Below are 21,518 nucleotides of genomic sequence, written 5' to 3' on the forward strand. Positions count from 1 at the left end.
TGATTTCTCTCCCTCTTTTCGAGTTCTTGACGTATAGAATAGGCTAGAGGGGACATCCACAGCCTGCAAGCTCTCACACAGCAGGACTGCCACAAAAGCTAGTGCACTTTCTTAAGCGAGCATTTCAATATGATATACTGTTTGGTTAAAGTATTTTGCATATAGGAGCCTTTCATGCTAATGTAGTAAAAGAATTGCTCGCTTTCCTTCTCTGAAACAATCTCTCTCTCTCTGTCTTTGGTTATAAAAACCTAAGCTCTAGGAAATGAAATCTAAGTAGAATTTGGAGTATATGAAGCTCATCCTCATTACTCAGCTATGAATCCCCAGTCCTAAGCACAGAGCCAGGGGCTGTCTAATGAGACAGTGATGGCCCACCCCTCCAACTCCATGAACAGTCACAGAAGCCAGGAAGGCTCTGGTGTGTAAAAGGACCAAAAGGCCCTCTTCTGTTATGTTCCTCTTCAAATGCAAATGATCTTGAACAAATCTACTCATATCTGTTTATACTATTGGATCTCTTTTTCCTTTCGAAAGAAAAGTGAGAGAACTGGGCGCTTTTTTGGAATGTCCAAAACTAACTTCTTGGAATTCCCATCATGGCTCAGTGGTAATGAACCTGACTAGTATCTAGGAGGATGTGGGTTCGATCCCTAGCCTGACTCAGTGTGTTAAGGATCTGGCATTGCTGTGAGTGTAGGTTGCAGACGCGGCTCAGATCTGGCATTGCTGTGGCTATGGCATAGGTCGGCAGCTATAGCTCCGATTCCATCCCAGCCTGGGAATTTCCATATGCCTCAGGTGTGGCCTTAAAGAGACAAAAACAAACAAACAAAAAAACAAAAACAAAAACTGACTTCTCAGCTTGGCTGAGGTATAAAGCCTTAGTCTACAGGTCTCCTATGTGGTACCTGATTACCATAGCATGAATAGCAGATACTTGGAGCTTAAATTAATACGGTTTTTATTTTGGAAATTTTGTATTTTTTGATGTAAAGTTTCAGGGGTTTAAAATACACACACAGACACAGACACACACACAGAAGCAAATACACAAACAGACTAGGAACTCAGGATCTTAGTTCCTGACCATGCTAAGGCAAATGTGCTTTTTAAGTCCTGGTAAATTTGAGTTCATATTTGTCATGATCTTTTCAGTATTAGTCAGGTTCGACGTGCTTTTCTTCTATACGAGTAAACATCTTGCAAACTGTGTGTATGTGTGTGTTGCTTTTATAAGATATTTCTACATTGTCCTAGTGACAAATTATTTCATTTATTAAAGAAATGAAATGTTTCTTTTTCATGCTATGTATGTGTGCATAATTCTTTTCTTTGTAAATCAGAGCCCAAATGAGACAGAATCAAATATTTGGCTCCAATGCATAAAGAATCTTTTCTTTTCTACATTAATCTATGTAACCATCAAAAACATTATGGTGTTAATCTGAGAATCTTTAATGCTGTTCTTAGGAAGAAGCATTTTTGGACATATTAAGGTTTCTAAACATATGTGTGATGAACAGTTCCCAAAGAGTTCCTGGCACCAACAAGCTTGTGGTTTAAGTAAACTATACCCCAAGTTTCTTCTAAAAAGTTTAATAAGGTACATGTAATAATAATTTAATACGTACGATCATCTCAGACAAATTGGAAATAAATGCGCCAACAAGGTCTAGGGTAAATGTCTTTGAAATCTTGACTCATTTATTAAAAGTAATAAACATGAATATAAAAACTAAAAATTCTAATTTGCATGGAAATAGTCAACAGCTTTTCCCCATGATTTTTACATTTGATATTATTTAAATAAAAGTACTTACTCTTGCATGTATATTTTCCTGTAAAAGAAGGGGGGAAAAAGTAAGTTCATGTAAATCCAGGTATTTAGGGAATAAGCAAACATTATAAAAGTCTAAATTTTAATTACATAAAATAATATCACTTTCATGAATGTTCTATAGAATTGGTTCGGTATTTTATAATCATGACCCTGATGCTTTATTTTTATCTATTTGTTTCCACTTTATATGAAGTTAAGAACTGTTAATTCCCATGTTAGAATTAGTAAATTTTGATCATTTGAAAATGGATTTAAACGTCAAATTTTGTTTATATTATGAAAAGAATCTATTAACCACAGTAACAGGAGAAGCTGAGATTACAAGTTTACAAAGGAAAGTGTAATTGACTCATAGAAAACGACTATCAAGTGCTCTGTTAGGCAGATTATAAATAATTCACCTGTTCAATGAGGTGATGCCCACAAAATCTTTCACTTGGCATTGCTAGTTTTTGCGGCTTCCCCCGTTGTGCTCGAGCCAAACTAGAGGGGTGATCTGCCTCTCCTCCATCCTCTTCTCTACCTCATTTCCTACTTTTCAGCTACTCCCCATCTGGGGCAACCACACAGGCCTCCTTGTTCTTTTCAAAACCTGCAGGCAGGCTCCTGCCTTAAGGTCCTGACACTTGCCTGCGTACTCTACCTCCAGGTATTTATTTATATGGGTCTCTCCTCTTTAGCTCCTTCAGGTCTTTGCTCAAATGCCTCTTCCCAGTCAAGCCTTCGATGACCACCTTTTAAACATTGTACCCTGCTTCCCACTGTACTCTTCTTTTTTTCTGTCTTTTGTGTTTTTAGGACCGCACCCACTGCATCTGGAAGTTCCCAAGCTAGGGGTCCAATCAGAGCTGTTGCCACCAGCCTACACTAAAGCCACAGCTACTTGGGATCCAAGCCATGTCTGTGACCTACACCACAGCTCGCGGCAAAGCCGGATCCTTAACCCACTGAGCGAGGCCAGGGATGGAACCCACAACCTCATGGTTCCTAGTCGGATTTGTTCCAGCTGCACCATGATAGGAATTCCACCCACTGTACTCGCTTTATCCTCATTCCCTGCTTTATTTCTCTCCAAAATGCTTTGTCACTTTCTATACACTATATATTTGTTTGGTTTATTTTCTATCTCTCCCCTCCCCATCCCAATGAGGGCAGGGATTTATGCCTCCTTTCTTCTCCCTTGTAGCCCCAGTACCTAAAAAAGTGGTACATGGTAGGAACACAAAATGTATTTGTCAAACCAACCCATTTTAGCAACAAAACAGTGGGAATCTTTCAAGTTAAATGTCAAGAACAAAGGCAATAGAAACTTTTCTCTAAAAGCCTCATGTAGCTATACAGAAATGAAGTAGTAACCTGTATTAATAAACTGAGCACTTTGACCTCTGGTTTCTAATCTTTTGGAATACAATGAATGTTTTCAATCCAAAAAAATTTTGTGACCCCCCCCACATAACAGTAGATAGTCCTTTCATAGTCAATGATTGAGAAAAAAAATCAATAACTACCTGTGCTGAATTTCATAAATTTTAATGGACTTAATAAGTTTTTAAAAAATTAATCCCAGCACTTTATACCTATGGAAAACAGTGGCATACATACATGTAAAGCAATTATCCCTTCACTCTCTAGACATATTGTATGAATGGATTCCTAGACATCTTGGAATAACGAGGTTTTACTGAATCCAAGAACTTCCCAGTTGGAAATCAAACAGAGGATTACAAATTTTTAAAAATCAGCAGGTGCTACAATTTTAGACAATTAGTAACTGCTGTTTGAAGAACTCTTCTACCTCCATGAAAGTAAGTGTACCACCACTACCCCCTGCCCAATATTTCTTTCCATTCATTTCCATTAAGTTCACATTCTTTCCCCCATTTCTATCCCCTTCTAAAAAGGAATTTCCTTTTCTCCTTTTGCTCTGTGAGCCATAGATCTAAAATTTGGGACAGAATTTTAATAAAAAACAACAATGCAATTTTCTGCAAAAACAAGTGAAAAAAATGTGATCATTTTGGAACCAAAACATACTTTGAAGGTAAAAGAAAAGATTGTTCTTTTAACTCCTGGAGACGACATGGCATTTTTTTTCCTCTTTCTGTTTCATTTATTTCAACCAAGTAAAACCTAAATATTATAACATATATTAAACACTGTTTAATGTAAATATAACAGCTTATGAAAAGGAACCCAAGAGATTTTCCACCAGGGAAAACTAGTTGGAGCAGTGGAATAGCAGCCCTGCATTATAACATCTTTTTGTTTGCTCATCACTTTTTAAAATCTCCCTTTTAGGCTAAAACATTTCCACAATTAACCCTAGCCAAGGACATTTCAGGAAGGAGGAAGTTAAGCTGTGTCCATTTACCCCTTTGTGGGATAAAGTAACTTAATACATCCACCGCCACACCATCCACCCTCATGGGCTCATTATAATTGGACTCAGAATTAACAAAAGTTTTAAGTGGCTATTCCCTAAGGATATCTTCTTTGTTTAAACATGTTGCCACATAACAAGGAGCTGAAAGAATTTCCAAAAGTGATTTTAATTTTTACTTGGAACACCTCACTAGAATAATATGAAGAAATATAAAATGTGGTGAACAAATTGCAAACTATTTCTTTGATGCCCTGTTGCATGAGCCTTTAGCTTCCTCCCTGAGTGGAGAAGCTTTGGCAATAATATGGGCAGCCAAAGCACCCAGATGACTAGAAGTGACACATTTTCCTCCTGAGGATGGTGGCCTCAGGAAGAAGAAAACAGTAGATCAATTTGCAACAACTAGACATGAAGCTGGAAATGTATCTTCCAGCTACCTACCAAAAAAACTTGGAAAAGCCCCTTCATTCTTTTTCTATTACAAATAAACAAATCTGTGGGGCCTCTGAAAGGCATCAGAGATTTGCTAGTATTTATAACTAGAAAAACAGACAAAAAGGAGGCTGCAGAAAGTCTATTCTAATTGTAGCTACACTTGCATTTAAAGTTATTCTATTTTTCAGTTTCCTTGTACAGACCACAAACCTTAAATAACCCCAAAGAGGCTAAGTAACCAGGTCCTTAGCAAATAACTTTCCTAAATTTAGAAACTGTACTAAATTTAGAAACTGTACTATTTCATGTAATCTTACAGATCACTAATGTGACCCTGTAAATACCCTTTGCTGAATAAGTTAATAAGTTAAAAACTTGCAGATTTCCAATTTATAGTGTATCAGTGCAGATGTGGTTTTGTGCTTCTGGATTGTCTTTTCTGACTTAAGGTCTCCAAATGCTTAAATTACTGCTTAGATTATATCTACAGTCACAAAAACAGTCTGTGAAATTCAGGAAAAGCAGCCAATGAAGGGGGCATGATTTCTCTCTCTCTCTTTTTTTTTTTTTTTTTTTAAGGGCCTCCCAGAGGCATATAGAGGTTCTCAGGCTAGGAGTCTGATCAGAGCTGTAGCTGCTGGCCTACACCACAGCTATAGCAATGCCAGATTTGAGCCGTGTCTGCGACCTACACCACAGCTCACGGCAACGCCGGATCCTTAACCCACTGAGCAAGGCCAGGCATCCAACCTGCAACCTCATGGTTCCTAGTTGGATTCATTAACCACTGAGCCACAACGGGAACTCCCGACATTTGCACTTTTAATATACATCCTTGGTAGGTCCATGCAGGGGAACTCACACAGCAAGAAACACAGCCCTCACGTTTCAAAGGGATTCAAAATTATTTTCTGAATACAAATATTATTTTCTCTATTGAAAGATAATGGGCTTCAAAGAATAGCCAGAGGTTATGAGCTCAAGTCTGTTACAGAACCAGAAAATTGCTCAACTCTCCTTTTGGGAATTAGTCTTGAACCTCTCCGTGACAGCTTTTGCTATGTTATTTAAATTAACTCTTGTATTATTATTAAGCTTTCCAGATGGTTTTGTTGATCTACCAACTAGAAGGTATGTTACCAGGAGGCAGAAACACACACACACACACATACATATATATATATGATTTTTACACTATCTAGCACTTTTAATAAATATTTATAAGGCCCTCAATAAACATTTTAATATTGGGTAAAATGCAACCTTTGTTGCTTTAAAATCTGCTTTACCTTCTGAGACATGAAGCCACTCTTTTTGTGGATACTGCTTCAAACCCAGTTGTTTCAATATCTCCCAGCATGGTAGAAAATGGAGGCCACACCTAATATTCATTAGAAATTGGCAACTGTGCATTTGGGCTCCATTATTTAGCCACAAGGAAAAGGCAGAGACCCAGTAAAAGCTTTGACTGATTACTTGGCAAGGGAAACCAAGCCCTTAGGGTGTTCCAGACTCTCTTCAGCCTATAAACCTGTTTGAAAACCTGTTTCTCAGAATTTAAAGCTTAGCACAATTGAGGTCAGTACTAAAGTAAAGTCAATAATTCTACTGCTCTCAGCTTTCAGGCTGATCAGTACAATTCATCATTAACTTGATTTTCATGGAGAGGCAACTTTTGGGAAAACAGCTCTAACTTAAGCTACTTTATTTTGATTTTCTTTCCCTTAAGAAACAGTCCTCCCCAATATTACTTCTTTTGAATATTGTGCTTTCTAAACCTTAGCACCTTCCAATGCTTGAAATTATTCCCTCACATCAGAATGGTGCAGAATATACAAGATTTGGGACATCCCTAAGGCCATAACTGGAGGCTTTCAGAAAAAAGATCAAATAAGCCATTAGATCTGAAAATAGTTTTCAGTAATTAGAACTTCATGAAGTTACAAAATTACCTTTGCCTTTAAAATCTGCTTTGTAGGGGGTGTGATACTGAGAAATACTGCCTAATGGCACATTCTGGGATGGTTAATTTCTTTCTCTTAGGAATCAAAAGCTGCATGAATACTAAGCTACTGTTCATGTTCCTCTGAACCAACAGCTCCACTTCTGGTCACTTCTGGTCAGAAGCACATGCCAGAATAAATGAACTACAACCTATCCCTGTGTGCACCTCCAGTCCTAGAGTTGGAGTTGAAGTGATTCAAGATGCTACTTATTCACTTGCCATAAGTTTTCTCTCTCTCTCTTGCTTTTTTCTCCGTAGGGCTACACCTGCAGCATGTGGAAGTTCCCAGGCTAGGGGTAGAATCAGAGTTGCAGCTGCTGGCCTACGCACACCAGATCCAAGCCATTCCTGCGACCTACACCACAGCTTATGGCCATGCTGAACCCTTAACAAACTGAGAAAGGCCAGGGATCGAACCTGCATCCTCATGGATGCTAGTCGGGTTCATTACCACTGAGCCACAGTGGGAACTCCCAAGGTTCCTCTCTTTTATTTCTAGAAACTGAAAAAGGAAAATGGCTCAAGATAGACATTTATTGGATTAGATCTTGCCACTAGTTTAAGGTAGAAAATGTGTTCATTCACACCCAGAATAGCTTATTTCTCCCTGGGGAAAAGTAAATATAGATGTTGCTTCTAACATATGAATTTATTAAGGTGGATACAACTTCAAACTTTAAGGTTTGTCTATTGACTTGCTAACACTGAACTACACAGCAAATAATGGAGAAATTGTGAACTCTTAACTACTCATCACATCTTATCTTTAAGAATTACCTGATCACATTGAGCTCCTTTTGGTCAGGGGCTAAGTCTATACCAGAACTATCCTTGGTACAGCACAAGTATTGAATAAATGCCTGTGATTTAGTGACTTAAAATACAGTTATTTACCCACAGCAGGAAAAAAATGGTTAAAGAACTGCAATAACTTAATGACCAGTAGGGGGCAATAAAGTTAATTTTAAGAAATTTGTCGCGAACAGTTTAAACTCATTTTCTGTCCCAGTTCTAGCCAGGAAAGACTTTCTCCAGAGGATCTCACTTAACCTCCTGATTTCCCTTTAATTCAGTTGCACCCCATTAGGACCCTCGTTTTTGCCCCCTACAATAGAGTATGTAAAAAAGGAGGATCATACTGGTTGGTGTGCATGGATTTATACACCACTTTCTCTGTTTGGTTCATTCTTAGCCTAATCAAGACCATTTGACAATGGATAATCCTTAGAAGTGAAGAACCAAAATAGAACTACTGCGTAAGATGTGGAGTAGGGCAGATATTTTGGCTTCATGCAGTAGAAAATGTATGCACAGTAAGAAACCAATTCCGTTTAAAAGCATCAACTCAGGTTGTTCTCTTGTGGCTCAATGGGTTAAGGATCCAGCATTGCCATTGCAGAGGCTTGGGTTGATGCTGTGGCAGGGGTTTGATCCTTGGTTGAAGAACTTCTACATGCCTCAGAGTGGAGCCAAGAAAAAAAGAATCAACTCAAACACATATTTATATATATGCTTATAAATAAGGTCAGAAAATAAATGCAAATTGTATTTTTTTAATCCATGGCTAGCAAGGAATTAATACATGGAATAACAAGGGTTCTTTTTTTATCTTATTCATGCTTTCTCATATTTTCTTTCACATTTTTATAGAGAATAGATGTTTCTTCCAGATAAAAAAGTGTACATTAGGTAATACTTCTCACCCATGATGAAGGATAAGGAAGGACATCGTGACTAATTTTCCTGACTAACAGAGCTGACTTGCCTTTGCCAATCTCCCTTGGTCCCCACAGTGACTTTGGGGTCAGCAAGGGCCATTCGGAGGGTCATGGGACATCCCACTAACTTTATTATTTCACCTGCTCCCATGACCACATGCTGTCTCACATATTCTTGACCTAGGTGGGAGCAGGCAAGTAACAACAGCTTTAAGAGAGGCTTTTTTTCTACGTTTCATTTTTTTGATATTGCATTTTTCCATCTCTGCAGAGCCCCATATCTTCTCCCATGTTATTTTTAGTTATCCTCGCAGGGAAAAAAAAAAAGTCAATCAGGGATTTTGGCATGTCAGCTTTTCATGAAGAGAACACAAAGTAGAGCTCCCAGCAAGCCTCATAAAACATAGGATTTATGTGAGACCTTTCATCTACATCCAGTTAAAATGTTCCCTGCTAGGCAACTGAGAGTGCATGGAAATCAGCATTTGAAAAGACCTTACTTTAAGGACTGGATACAGAGGCTCAAATGTTGCTTGAGCTCCTCTTCCTTTTCATAGGACTCCAGTACACTGTGTGCTTCGTCGTGCTGATAACAGTAGATTTTATAAATATCTTCCAATGGCCCTTTAATCTGTAAGAATACTTCTCCTGATCAATGCAAAACAAAGGCAAGATGACATCAAGTCAGACCAAACCGGCACTTCACATGTTCATTTTTCGACAACATTGACTAGTGTTAAAAAGTTGGGTGAGCCCCGTTTTATGCCCTCGTTATTGGAAGACGCAGAGGGGATGATTTTTCTTTCTTTTTTTTCTTTCTTTCCTCCTCCTTCCCTTCTCTCCTTATTCATCCCTTCCTTCTCTTCTTTCATAAAACAAAGGATAAGGAGCTTAGTGGAGATGGGCAGCAAAAGAAAGCTATTTTTCTCAGATTATGTACTGGGCTGGTGTGGAGGGTCCTGCTATAAACAAAGAAACCCAAAGGGCATTGCTCACCACCCAGTTCTAGGAGGGTTAAGTCATCACCCACCGCAATTGCTCCCTCCCCCCGAGAGGAATTTAGGATGAAAAACAGGATGAGGCTCTTGGTGCTTTGGATAAACAGGCATCATCGTGTGTCTATCTCAGGAAGCATTTCAGTGACCCCAGATTCTTGCATCTTCCTGTACATAGAAGAGCACTAAAATCCTTAACATAAGATATCTGTTCTTTGTGATTAGCAGTAATCATTTACGAAGACATATGCTTGACTCTATATATTTCCCAGCCCCAGAAATCATACATAGACTGGCTTCTATATATGAAGTAGTATCAGAGTAGTTTCCTCAGAACCAGGGAAAGGCCATCTCCTGGGCTACAGTTCTTATTAAGCCCCTGAATAAAACCTAAAGTCACAACTCATAGCTTATGGGGTTTTCTTTGACACTGGTTAAAGGCTGCATTTTAGAATCGGTCTGTATGGGTTAGGGCCAGGCTGTGCTGCAGATTTGGACAGTTATGGCTTGAGCAAGTTATTTTTACTCTCTCCATCTGTTTTCTCATCTATAAAATGAGGACAATAATAGATCCAATTTCATAGGGTCACTATAAAATTAAAGAGATAGTGTGTGTAAAATTCAGATTACCGGTACATAAGTAGTAAATTCTCAAAATGGAATGGTTATTGTCAACCTGTTAGAGTCATGGAGGGTGAAATTTCAGCTTCTAATAAATTATCTTTCACTGTTTATTTTACTAACATTCCCTGAATTTATCTGAAAGGTGAGGAAAGGAGTTGAGGGAAATAAAATATTTCCTTTTATATGATAATTGAAATAAATGGCCATTATTCTTGTTAAAAATCAGTTGGATCATACCATGAACCAATGTTATGATGGTTCATCAAACAACATGAGCTAATTATGTCCTGATATTTAAGGAAATCTTTTTGATGTATGATAAAATTAGGCCTATAACTGATGGCTCAAGCACATATTGGACAATAGTTTGTTTGATTTAATCACCACTTTATCACTTAATAATGTGTCTACGACCCCTCTCAGAACTGTGGTAAGATGATTTGGAGACACGAAGAAACATGTGATAGATCCACTCTCAAGAACATTGCCAGTTTGAGATGGATAATGATTTGGGACTGAAATGATTGGGAGTGATATAGACCTACTGACCCGGATCTATTATTATAGTAACCAGAGTAAGTCATTCTTCCTACAGAAAGAGAGGTGCCCTTGATATTTTCAACATGTTTTACATACATTAACTGCTTACCTCCTTATATGTATGAGGAGATAAGAGGTTACTTATCCATGTTAAATAAGGATGGACAAATCTGACTTCAAAACACATAAATGACCTTTCCAAAGCCCTGTCAGAACATAGAGAGCCAGGATTAGAGCCATATTCTCATTTCCCCCTTAGATTTTGGCCCTTGACATATCAGAGTTTTGCTGGATGCTGGACACAGTGGTGCAGCTGGCAGGAACATTGAACACAGAATCAGAAATCACTGTCTGGAGTTCCCGTTGTGGCGCAGTGTTTAACGAATCTGACTAGGAACCATGAGGTTGCGGGTTCGGTCCCTGGCCTTGCTCAGTGGGTTAAGGATCCGGCATTGCCGTGAGCTGTGGTGTAGGTTGCAGATGCGGCTCGGATCCTGTGTTTCTGTGGCTCTGGCCTAGGCCGGAAGTTATGGCTCCGATTAGACCCCTATCCTGGGAACCTCCATATGCCGCGGGTGCAGCCCTAGAAAAGGCAAAAAGACCAAAAAGAAAGAAAAAAAGAAATCACTGTCATTTAGGATTTAGTGTGACTTTGGGAATGACTTTTTTTTCTGGCCATGCCCATGGCATGTGGAAATTCCTGGGCTGGGGCTCAAACCCACACCACAGCAGTGATAATGCCAGATCCTTAAGCTACTACACCACCAGGGAACTCTGGAAATGACTTTTTAAAAAAATTATTTGAACTTCATTTCTCTAATTTGTAAAATGGAAATAATAGTTATGCTCGAGATGAATTTGAGAATTATATAGATATGGATATGAAATCTCCTGTCACTGACTAGTTAATGTTGATTTACCATGTCTAGCATTAAAACGCTAGTACTTTTAAAGTAGTTCATTATTTTCTAATTTATATCCAGCCAATAAAAGACATTTGTTTCCTTTAATTTGTGGGGTTTCCCTGTGATTAAAGCTAGACTTTGTGTGTGTGTGTTTGTTTGTTTTAGTGATTTGGGGACTTGTAAGGAAACTGACTGTGAGCATCTTTGGAACTGAAGGGATGAGGGATTCTTGTTATGCTCCTGGGATTTTACCAAATGGATTCTTCTGCCAGTGGAGGTCTTATAGATTCACTCTTTGCAACAGTTAGCAACACAAAGAGTGAAAAAGAGTAGTTATAAGAAGAGATAATAAAATAGGACAGTGGCTCAATTAAGGGTTGGGCATAAAATGAGACAAGCCTCCTGGTCACAGAGACAGGTAGCACATGGAAGCAAGGGCTTTGGCGGAGCAAGGAAATTAAGGTTCAGATGGGCTCAGCAGCAAGTCAGGAAGAGAGGATCTGAATACCCACAGCCCAACATGAGATGAAATTGTAAATATGTATGTTCACTCCAAAGCAGCTTAGGGTAGAGACAAAGAAAGAAAGAGGAACGGACAACCTCATAAATCCACAATAGGGTGAAGTCAGAAAGTCAAAACACAGAGGACAGAGGCATTTATTTTACACACAATGAAACCATTAATTGTAAATTCCCTTGAATTTTCTTTAAAAAAGTAGTCTAGCTTGAAAGAATTTATAGCTCTCTCCTGAATAGCAGAGTTGAATTTTTTACTCTTTTCCAAGTAAAATTCTGTTGGGCCTCTAGTAATAATGATTAAAGTTAAAAGATATTTAAGCGCTCTAATTGAAAGTCATATATTCACCCAGAGGCCAAGTACAATACTAGCGGGCAGAATATTTGATTCCCCTCCCAGCCCTACCAATGTATTCTGCTTCATAATACTGCAGATGAAGCGATGTGTCTTGCAGCAAAAAAAAAAAAAAAAAAAAAAAAGGATTCTGTTTCCACGGTAACATAACTCTCGGCATTCTTTATTCGGTGGTGAAGGACAACTGCTCTGTCTGCTGTGTGTGGGTTGGAAGGGATGATTAGGAGTGAAGAAGGGCTAAGCCAAGACCAGTGAAGGTAATTTCCCTTCTGGCTGCCTGTCACAAAAGCACCAGAATCCTATGAAATAAGTATAACTATCGCATGCTTCTTTTTAAAAATTCTACAACCCAAGACTCTGCATTGGCCTCCCCTCAAAATAATTGACATGCAAAAGGAGGGAAAAAATGCACTTTTTTTTAATACCCTTAGTTATCTCAATGCCCAAGAATATTGAACACACTTTATGTCGTGGCGTGAGGACTCCTGCGCTGTAAGTGCTCCCTTTAACTAATGTGAACACATTCATATTCCTCTTCCTGGCCCACTTCTTCTTTACTTCCAGACCCTCATGGCCATCCCCAAAATGTATCACCCCAAATGCAAATGACCTCTGTATTATTGTGACCCTGTTGCAAAATGAAATTCCCCTACAGGTAAATAAGCCAGGGCGAACCCCATGATGTCCAAGACATCTCCTTGTCCTAGGTCTTGTTTAGGAAAAATGGCATAAAAGGGAATAAGCAGTTATCTTTTTTTTTATTTCCTCCTTATTTGGTAACAATTTAATGAGTGACTATTATGCACTAAATACTTCAGTAGTTGCTATAGACACAAAAACCCAACACGTCCCTCAAGGGACTCATGAAGCCAGTAAAGGAGAGAGGAGATAAACTCCTATATGCCATACTATGTGAAAAGTAAGACAAGAGCTAAAAACATAGAGGATAATCTGTTCTGCTCTGGAGACCCTTTGAGCTATTCCCATCACAGCCTGCCCTTGGCATAAGAGGTATGAGTGAGTACAAAAGCACAGAGATGCATTGATGGGGCAGGTTCTGCTCAGATACTGTGAGTGGTCTCGTGGGGCTGGATGGTGTCAAGCCTGGGGAGAGGTTTCGGAAGAGACTATATAGGCAGGCAGGGGCCAGGTCGTGAAAGACCTTGTATATCATTAAGGAGTTGGACCTTTAGCCTGAAGACGATGGAGAAGCACTGATGGATATTAGGCAGCAGACCAACATGATCAGACTGTGTTTTAGAAAGTTTTCTCTGGGAGTTAGACCTATAAATGAGAGAATTTGGGGGAGGAGTTAGGGAGACTAGAAAAGAGGAACCAATCGAAAGGCTTCTATAATAATGCAAGAAATAAATGAGTGCTAAAACAGAAAGTTAGAGCAGTTAAGAGAGTGCTTTAAAGTGAACTGCTTGATTTTGAATTCTGGTTTTTACCATTTACTTATGTGACATTTGGGAAAATGACCTGATTTCTCTGTTCCTTAATTTCCTCATCCGGCATGTGGAATAATAATGATGGTAGGGGTTGTTTGAACATTAGATGAGTCAAAAGATGTATTGTGTTTATATCAGTATCATGTGCAAATTCTCATTAGATGTTAGTTATAACCACTAAAGCAAAAGCAAGGGGTGATGGAAAAGAAAGAAAATGGACATTGAACATATATGAGAGATGAAAGGGATAATTCTAGGGACATATCAGGAATCTGGTCTCAGTAAACATGTGGATAGACAATGATGAAAAGATAAAAAGAGTGTTTTGGATGGAAGACAAGGAGTTCAATTTTAGACATACTGGGTTTGAGTCACCCATAGTATATTCAAGTGGCCAGCCTTTATAGAATTGGGTTTCAGGCAAAAAAGATGTAGAAAAGAGATGTAAATCTGAGTAGTATAAACCATGCATTTGATATGGTCATGCAAGAAAATCCATGGAGTGAGAAGAAAAGAGGGCATGAGGACCAAAAACTGGGAATGCTAACACTGAGGGGAACCTACAAGAAAAAGAGTCTGATGAAAAGTTTGAGAAGTTATAGCCAGAAAGAAAGGAGAACAACTAAAATAGGTGTCAGCAAAGCCAAGGGTAAAATAGTGAGAAATACTGCAAAGAGATTAAATAAGTTTGTCCCCCAATATCAGTAGTCCCCTTTTTTATAGCAATGAGTCTTTGGCTGCCCCAAATAAAAACTACGTTTCCCAGCCTCTCTTGCAATAGGTATGGCCATGTGATTAAAATCTACCAATAGCATATAAGAAGTGTCATGTGACAATACCCAGGAACTGTCTTTAAGTGGTAGCTAGTTCATCCTTTACCACTTCTCCAAACTTTCCTTTGTTCTGCTTCCTGGAACTTGGATGCTACCTTGTCCATGAAGACAATGGTGAGTGGAGCTGTGAGCTGGAAGAAGCATATATCCCAGAGGACTTTGTGGAGCAGAGCTGTCATTTAAGTCTAAAATGTATTCCTTAACACTTTTACACAATAGAGAAATGAACATCTATCTTATTTAAGCTGGTAAGATTTTGTTTTGTTTCCTATTTCTCCCAGCTGAACTTAATTTTAATCAACACAATTTTTTTCTTCTTCTGTAGGAAAATATTTCAAGAGACACCCTGACTAGTTGAAGGTCCTCCTCTTTAGCAAAAAAAAATTGTACTAAAAATTCTATGAAAATATTAAATGAGATGTTACTTATGAGTGTTATGGACTGAATATTAGTTTCCCCCATTAAATTGATATGTTGAAGCCCTAAGCTCAAGTGTGTTTTGGCATTTGGAGGTGGAGACTTTAGGAGTTAATTAGGTTGAGATGAGGTCATAGGGTGGGGTCCTGTGATGGGATTAGTGCCCTTATCAGAAGAAGCTTTTTCTATCTGCCACATGAAGATACAGTGAGAAGGCAAACCAGCAAGAGGGCTGTCACCAGGAAACAAATCTCCTGGCACTCTGATCTTGAACTTCCCAGCCTCCAGAACTATACAAAAAACACATCTGTTGTTTATAAGATACCCAGTCTATGGTAATTTTTTTAATGATAGCTCAAGCTAAGACAAAAAGGTTTAAATTAATAAATTACTTGTATTAGCAAGGGAAAAAATATGTAATAAATTCAACTGTAAAAACCAACTACAGAAGTTCCCATCATGATTCAGTGGAAACAAATCTGACTAGTATCCATGAGGTCTTATGTTTGAATCCTGGCCTCGCTCAGTGGGTTAACAATCTGGCATTGCTATGGCTATGGTGTATATCAACAGCTACAGCTCCGGTTTGACCCCTAGCCTGAGAACCTACATATGGCATAGGTGAGGCCCTAAAAAGACAAAAAAAAAAAAAAAAAAAAAAAAAACCAAACAAAAAAACAAAAACCAACCAAACCAACAAAAACTACAATGATGTTAAAAGAGAATTTTAGTTAAAATCTTAAAGTGGTGAAAAGGTACAAATGTCCAGTTTTAAGACAAGTAACCACTAGAGATGTAATGTACAACCTGATAAATATAATTAACATTGCTTTACATTATATATGAAAATTGTTAAGGGAGCCAATCCTGAGTTCTTATCACCAGAAAAATTTTTTTCTATTTCTTTAATTTTATATTTAAAATTTTTATTAGAGTATAGTTGACATAGTATTGCGTCAATTTCTGCTGTACAGCATAGTGATCCAGTCGTTACATATAGCTACCTTATTTTTCTCATATTATCTTCCATCATGGTCTATCCCAAGAGAATGGATATAGTGCCCTGTGCTATACAGTAGGACCTCATTGCTTATCCACTGTAAATGTAATAGTTTGCAAATACCACCTCCAAACTTCCCATCCATCCCACTTCCTCTCCCCTTTCCCTTGGCAACCACAAGTCTGTTCTCTATGTATGTGAGTCCACTTCTGTTTTTGTAAATAGATTCATTTGTGCCATATTTTAGTCATCACATATAAGTGATATCATATGGTATCCATCTTTTTTTTCTGACTTACCTCACTTAGTGTGAGAATCTCTAGTTGCAACCATGTTGCTACAAATGCCATTATTTGCTTGTTTTTTACAGCTGAGTAGTATTCCTTTGTGTATATATACATACCACATTGTCTTAATCCACTCATTTGTTGATGGACATTTAGGTTGTATTCATGTCTTGGCTATTATGAATAGTGCTGCATTGAACATAGGGGTGCGTGTCTTTTTTTTTTTTTTTTTTGGCTTTTGTCTTTGTTGTTGTTGTTGTTATTGTTGTTGTTGCTATTTCTTGGGCCGCTCCCGCGGCATATGGAGGTTCCCAGGCTAGGGGTTGAATCGGAGCTGTAGCCACCGGCCTACGCCAGAGCCACAGCAACGTGGGATCCGAGCCGCGCCTGCAAGTCTGCAACCTACACCTCAGCTCACGGCAACGCCGGATCGTTAACCCACTGAGCAAGGGCAGGGACCGAACCCGCAACCTCATGGTTCCTAGTCGGATTCGTTAACCACTGCGCTACGACGGGAACTCCGCGTGTCTTTTTTTGAATGGAAGTTTTATCTGGATATATGCCCAGGAGTGGGATTGCTGGATAATATGGTAGTTCTATATTTAGTTTCCTGAGGAACCTCCATAGGGTTTTCTGTAGTGATTATACCAATTTTCATTTGAACCAACAGGGAAGGAGGGTTCTCTTTCCTCCACACCCTCTCCAGAATTTGTTGTTTATAGATCTGTTAATGATGGTCATTCTGACTAGTATTTATATGAGATGATGGATGTCCTCTAAACTTAGTGTGATAATTGCTTTATGATGTATGTAAATCAAATCATGATGCTGTACACCCTTAAACTTATATAGTAGTGTATATAATTATATCTCAATAAAACTAGAAGGAAAAAATCTTAAGCATAAGTTATGGTCTAATATATATCCCCAAAGAAAGTTGTGCAGTTCTAAGTAAAACTTGATTGTCAAGACAGAGTATTCAGAATACAGAGAAGGAGGTGGGATAATTCTAAGGACGAGGATAGATATGACCAACTCTCAGGAAGGAAGGACTGAGATCCGGGTCAGATAATACAAGCCTCTGTCCGTCACTTCCCTGAGTGAGTACCTCTTCCACCCCCAAATGAAAGCGCTTTCCCAGCAACCTTCACCCAGACTACCTGCTTAGGAGAGCTCCCCAGATTCTGCCTGTTCTCCTTGGATGGGAGCCTAGCCACTGGGACTAAATGAGGGAGCAGCTCAGCCAGCCAAAATGCTAGATCATGTATGTGATTCCTTCCTTACATTCTTAGCCTCCTTCCGTTCTCCAGGGGAGGGTAAAATGAGGAGGGAGGAGAGGAGGAAGAGGTTGGAAAAGTGCTGCTTACAAAAGCCACTCACCTTTGCCTTTGGGCGCATTTAGTTCCTGCCCCACCTGGGGATAACACTGATTATGAAGAGATAATCAAGGGACCCTGGTGAGGGGAATGAAATTCAAACCAAGCTCAGGTGCCAGGTGGAACATGCAGTCATGGGGTTAAAGCATATCCCTTGAGTATCAATTTCATAATGATATTTGAAGGAAAAAACTCATTATTTTCATATGAAAGAATAGAATGGAAAATGTACATGAACTTTTCAGATAAAACAAGACTCCATATTATTTCATGCCAGTGGCTGTGGCTTTGAGTCAGAATTTCACATTCCCTGGGCTCATGCTACTTCTCTTCTGACATAGGAATCTTTCAGCAAAAATTTTTCAGAAGTACTACAGTAAAATAAATTCAGAAAAATGTCCATTGGAGTTGACAATTCTAGAGTCTCTGGTGACATGGTCACAGCAATTTCAGAGAGTTGGTTTCAGGAAGGAATGGGACTAGACCAATGGGGGTAGCTGGACCATAAAGAGGAAAAAAGAGAAAGGAAAGGAGCCAGAATGGGCTGTGGGGTCTGTCCCAAGACCACTGCCATGTCCAGTGCCATTGAGGATAATGTCACAACTGTGGTGTGGTCTCTCAGAAGAGAAACCATACCATTGCTGATGCTGCACCCACCCAGCACAATGGGAGTGGGAGGTGGCCAGGCAACTGGCAGTACAAACAGGGGAGTGTTAGTAGGGGTGGAGATGGATGGTTTATAGTACATAATAAGACCTGTACTAGGGCAAGAAGACCTGTATTTTGTCTCCTTATGACTGTGTCCTGGATTAGTGATGCTATTTGGAGAAAATCAGCCTCCTATTTTTTGGTCTGAACAATAAAGTGGTTGGATTGGATGATGTTTAAGTATTAGTCTAGCACTAATTTCAAGAATAAAGCTGTTTATGTTTTCCTTTGCTGTGCAAAAAACTTTTAAACTTAACTGCGACCCATTTGTTTATTTATTTATTTTTTCTTTCTTTTTAGGGCTGCACCCAGGGCATATGGAAGTTCCCAGGCTAGGGGTCAAATCAGAGCAACAACTGCCAGCCTGGGCCACAGCCACAGCAACGCAGGATCTGGGCTGTGTCTGGGAACCACACCACAACTCACAGCATCGCCAGATCCTTAACCCACTGAGCGAGGCCAGGGATTGAACCCACATCCTCATGGATCCTAGTTGGGTTCGTTAACTGCTGAGCCATGAAGGGAACTCCCCATTTGTCTATTTTTGTTTTTATTGTCATTACCTTAGGAGGTGGATCTGAGAAGATATTGCTGTGGTTTGTGTCAGAGAGTATTAGGCCTATGTTTCCCTTTAGGAGTTTTATAATATCCGTCTTATATTTAGGTCTTTAATCCAATTTGAGTTTATTTTTGTGTATAGTGTTAAAGAGTGTTCTAATATCTGGAGTTCCCGTCGTGGCTCAGTGGTTAACAAATCCAACAGGAATCAAGCCTGCAACCTCATGGTTCCTAGTCAGATTTGTTTCCACTGCACCATGATGGGAACAACTTTTGTTTCTTTAGGTAGGTTTATTACTAGGTATTTTATTCTTTTTGATGCAATGGTAAATGGGGTTGTTTCCCTAATTTCTCTTTCTGATCTTTCATTGTTACCATATAGAAATTCAATATATTTCTGTGTATTAATTTTGTAACCTGCAACTTTATCACATTCATCAATGAGCTCTAATGGTTTTCTGGTAGCATCTTTAGGATTTTCCATGTATGGTATCGTGTCATCTGCAAACAGTGATGGTTTTACTTTCTCCTTTCCAATTTGAATTCCTTTTATTTCTTTTTCTTCTCTGATTGCCACGGCTAGGACTTCCAAAACTATGTTGAATAAAAGTGGTGAGAGTGGACATCCTTGTCTTGTTCCTGATCTTAGTGAAAATTCTTTCAGCTTTTCACTGTTAAGAAAGACAACCCACGTAATTTGAGAAAATATTTGCAAATGAAGTGACTGACAAAGAGCTCATCTCCAAAATATACAAAAACCTCCTGCAGTTCAATATCAACAAAACAAACAACCCAATCAAAAAACAGGCAGATTAACATTTCTGCAAAGAAGATCTACAGATGGCCGAAAGACACATGAAAAGTTGTTCAATATCACTCATTAGAGAAATGAAAATCACAACTACTATGAGGTATCACCTAACATCAGCAGAAAGGCCATTATCAAAAAGTCTACAAACAATAAGTGCTGGGGAGGATGCAGAGAAAGGAGAACCCTCTTATGCTGTTGGAGAGAATGTAAATTCATGCAACCACTAAGGAAATTAGTATGGAGATTCCTCAAAATACTAAAAATAGAACTACTATATGATCTAGCAATCCTACTCCTGAGCATCTATCCAGAGAAAACCATAATTTGAAAAGATATGAGCACCTCAGTGTTCATTGCAGCATTATTTACTATAGCCAAGATGTGGAAGCAACCTGAACGTCCATCGACAGAGGAATGGATCAAGAAGACGTGGTGCTTACACACAGCAGAATATTACTCAGCCATTAAAAAAATGAAATAATGGCATTTATAGCAACATAGGCGGACCTAGAGATTACTATCCTAGGTGAAGTTAGGCAGTGAAAGACAAACATTCACTTATATGTGGAATCTTATAAAGGGATACAAATGAATTTATTTGCAGAACAGAAACAGACTCACAGACTTTGAAAAACTTACGGTTACCAAAGTGGACAAATGGGGGAAAGGAGGAATGAACTGGGGGTTTGAGACTGGCATATGCTCCCTGAGGCATATGGAATGATTGGCCATTGGGGACCTGCTGTATGGCACAGAGAACTCTGCCCATTATGCCGAGATAACCTATGTGAGGAAGGAATCTGAAAGAGAATGGATGTGTGTACCTGTATAACTGAATCACTTTGTTGTACAGCAGAAATTATCCCAACATTGTAAATCAAATATACTCCGATAAAACTTTAAAACATGAAGAAAACCAAAGATAAATGAAAAACTACTTTAAAAAGAAAAATAATAAAGCTGCTTATTTTGATGGTAACTCATGATCTCTTCCTGAACCTGGATACCTTATCTCCAGGTGGAGATTTTTATAACTAGTCCACTAAAGAAAATATTGGTTCCCCAAGAGTTAAAAGGTTTCCACTGGCTAGGTTAGGAAAAGATACCATAACTTTTTCCTCCTCAAGATCGATAACACCGAGGACTCCGTTCAGTGATCAACCTATGATTCTCCATTTACGTCACCTTAGTAAACATTCTCTTGAGAAGGTGTGCCTCTGCTAGTTGCCCTACTTTACCTATGCACCCCTGAAAATGACAGGGGATAACCACAGGCAATCCTGGTAACAACAAGAGCAACAAGAGTTACTGTGTCCTCTCGGAGTGCCAGCCAGCATCCTGGATACTTGTCATCACTTGTCATTCATCTCTTTATCTGGGAGGTACGTACTATGGAGAATGTTCTAGATGCTGGTGATACAACAGTAACGAACAGACGGGAACCTCCCCCACCCATGAAGCTTGAGTGCTACAGGGGTGCAGCCCATGTCTTGCCCTCCTGTCCAGAGGTCTGGCCATCCCCGTTTGAAAAATGATTAAATGAACCTGGCTGTTGCCAGTTGCCTATCCATTCTTCTTTCTTCTAAACTAATGAAATTTGGACCAGCAAATGCACCCAGTTAAAAATACCTTTCCCCCAATCTTTGGTAGTTGGGGTGTATAGTGTGTGGGGGTGGGGGGAGATATATATAGAGAGAGAACTGGAATAATGTGTGTGTGAAATGAAATCATGAGATATAGGTAGAAGTCATGGGGAAA

The 21,518-nt window shown here is 39.1% G+C and overlaps 1 protein-coding gene across 1 annotated transcript in view; it reads right to left on the reverse strand.

Moving 5' to 3' along the window:
- Nucleotides 1–21,518, reverse strand: part of ARHGEF38 (Rho guanine nucleotide exchange factor 38) — a 135,764-nt gene that overhangs the window by 37,245 nt on the left and 77,001 nt on the right. The window contains exons 4-5 of the mRNA XM_047799214.1: nucleotides 8,885–9,032; nucleotides 1,824–1,841 (exon numbers count right to left, since the gene is read on the reverse strand). Of these exons, the coding sequence (XP_047655170.1) occupies nucleotides 1,824–1,841; nucleotides 8,885–9,032 (166 nt within the window). The remainder of the gene's footprint in view (nucleotides 1–1,823; nucleotides 1,842–8,884; nucleotides 9,033–21,518) is intronic.

Source organism: Phacochoerus africanus, chromosome 10 (genome assembly GCF_016906955.1).
Source record: "Phacochoerus africanus isolate WHEZ1 chromosome 10, ROS_Pafr_v1, whole genome shotgun sequence".
NCBI lineage: Eukaryota > Metazoa > Chordata > Mammalia > Artiodactyla > Suidae > Phacochoerus > Phacochoerus africanus.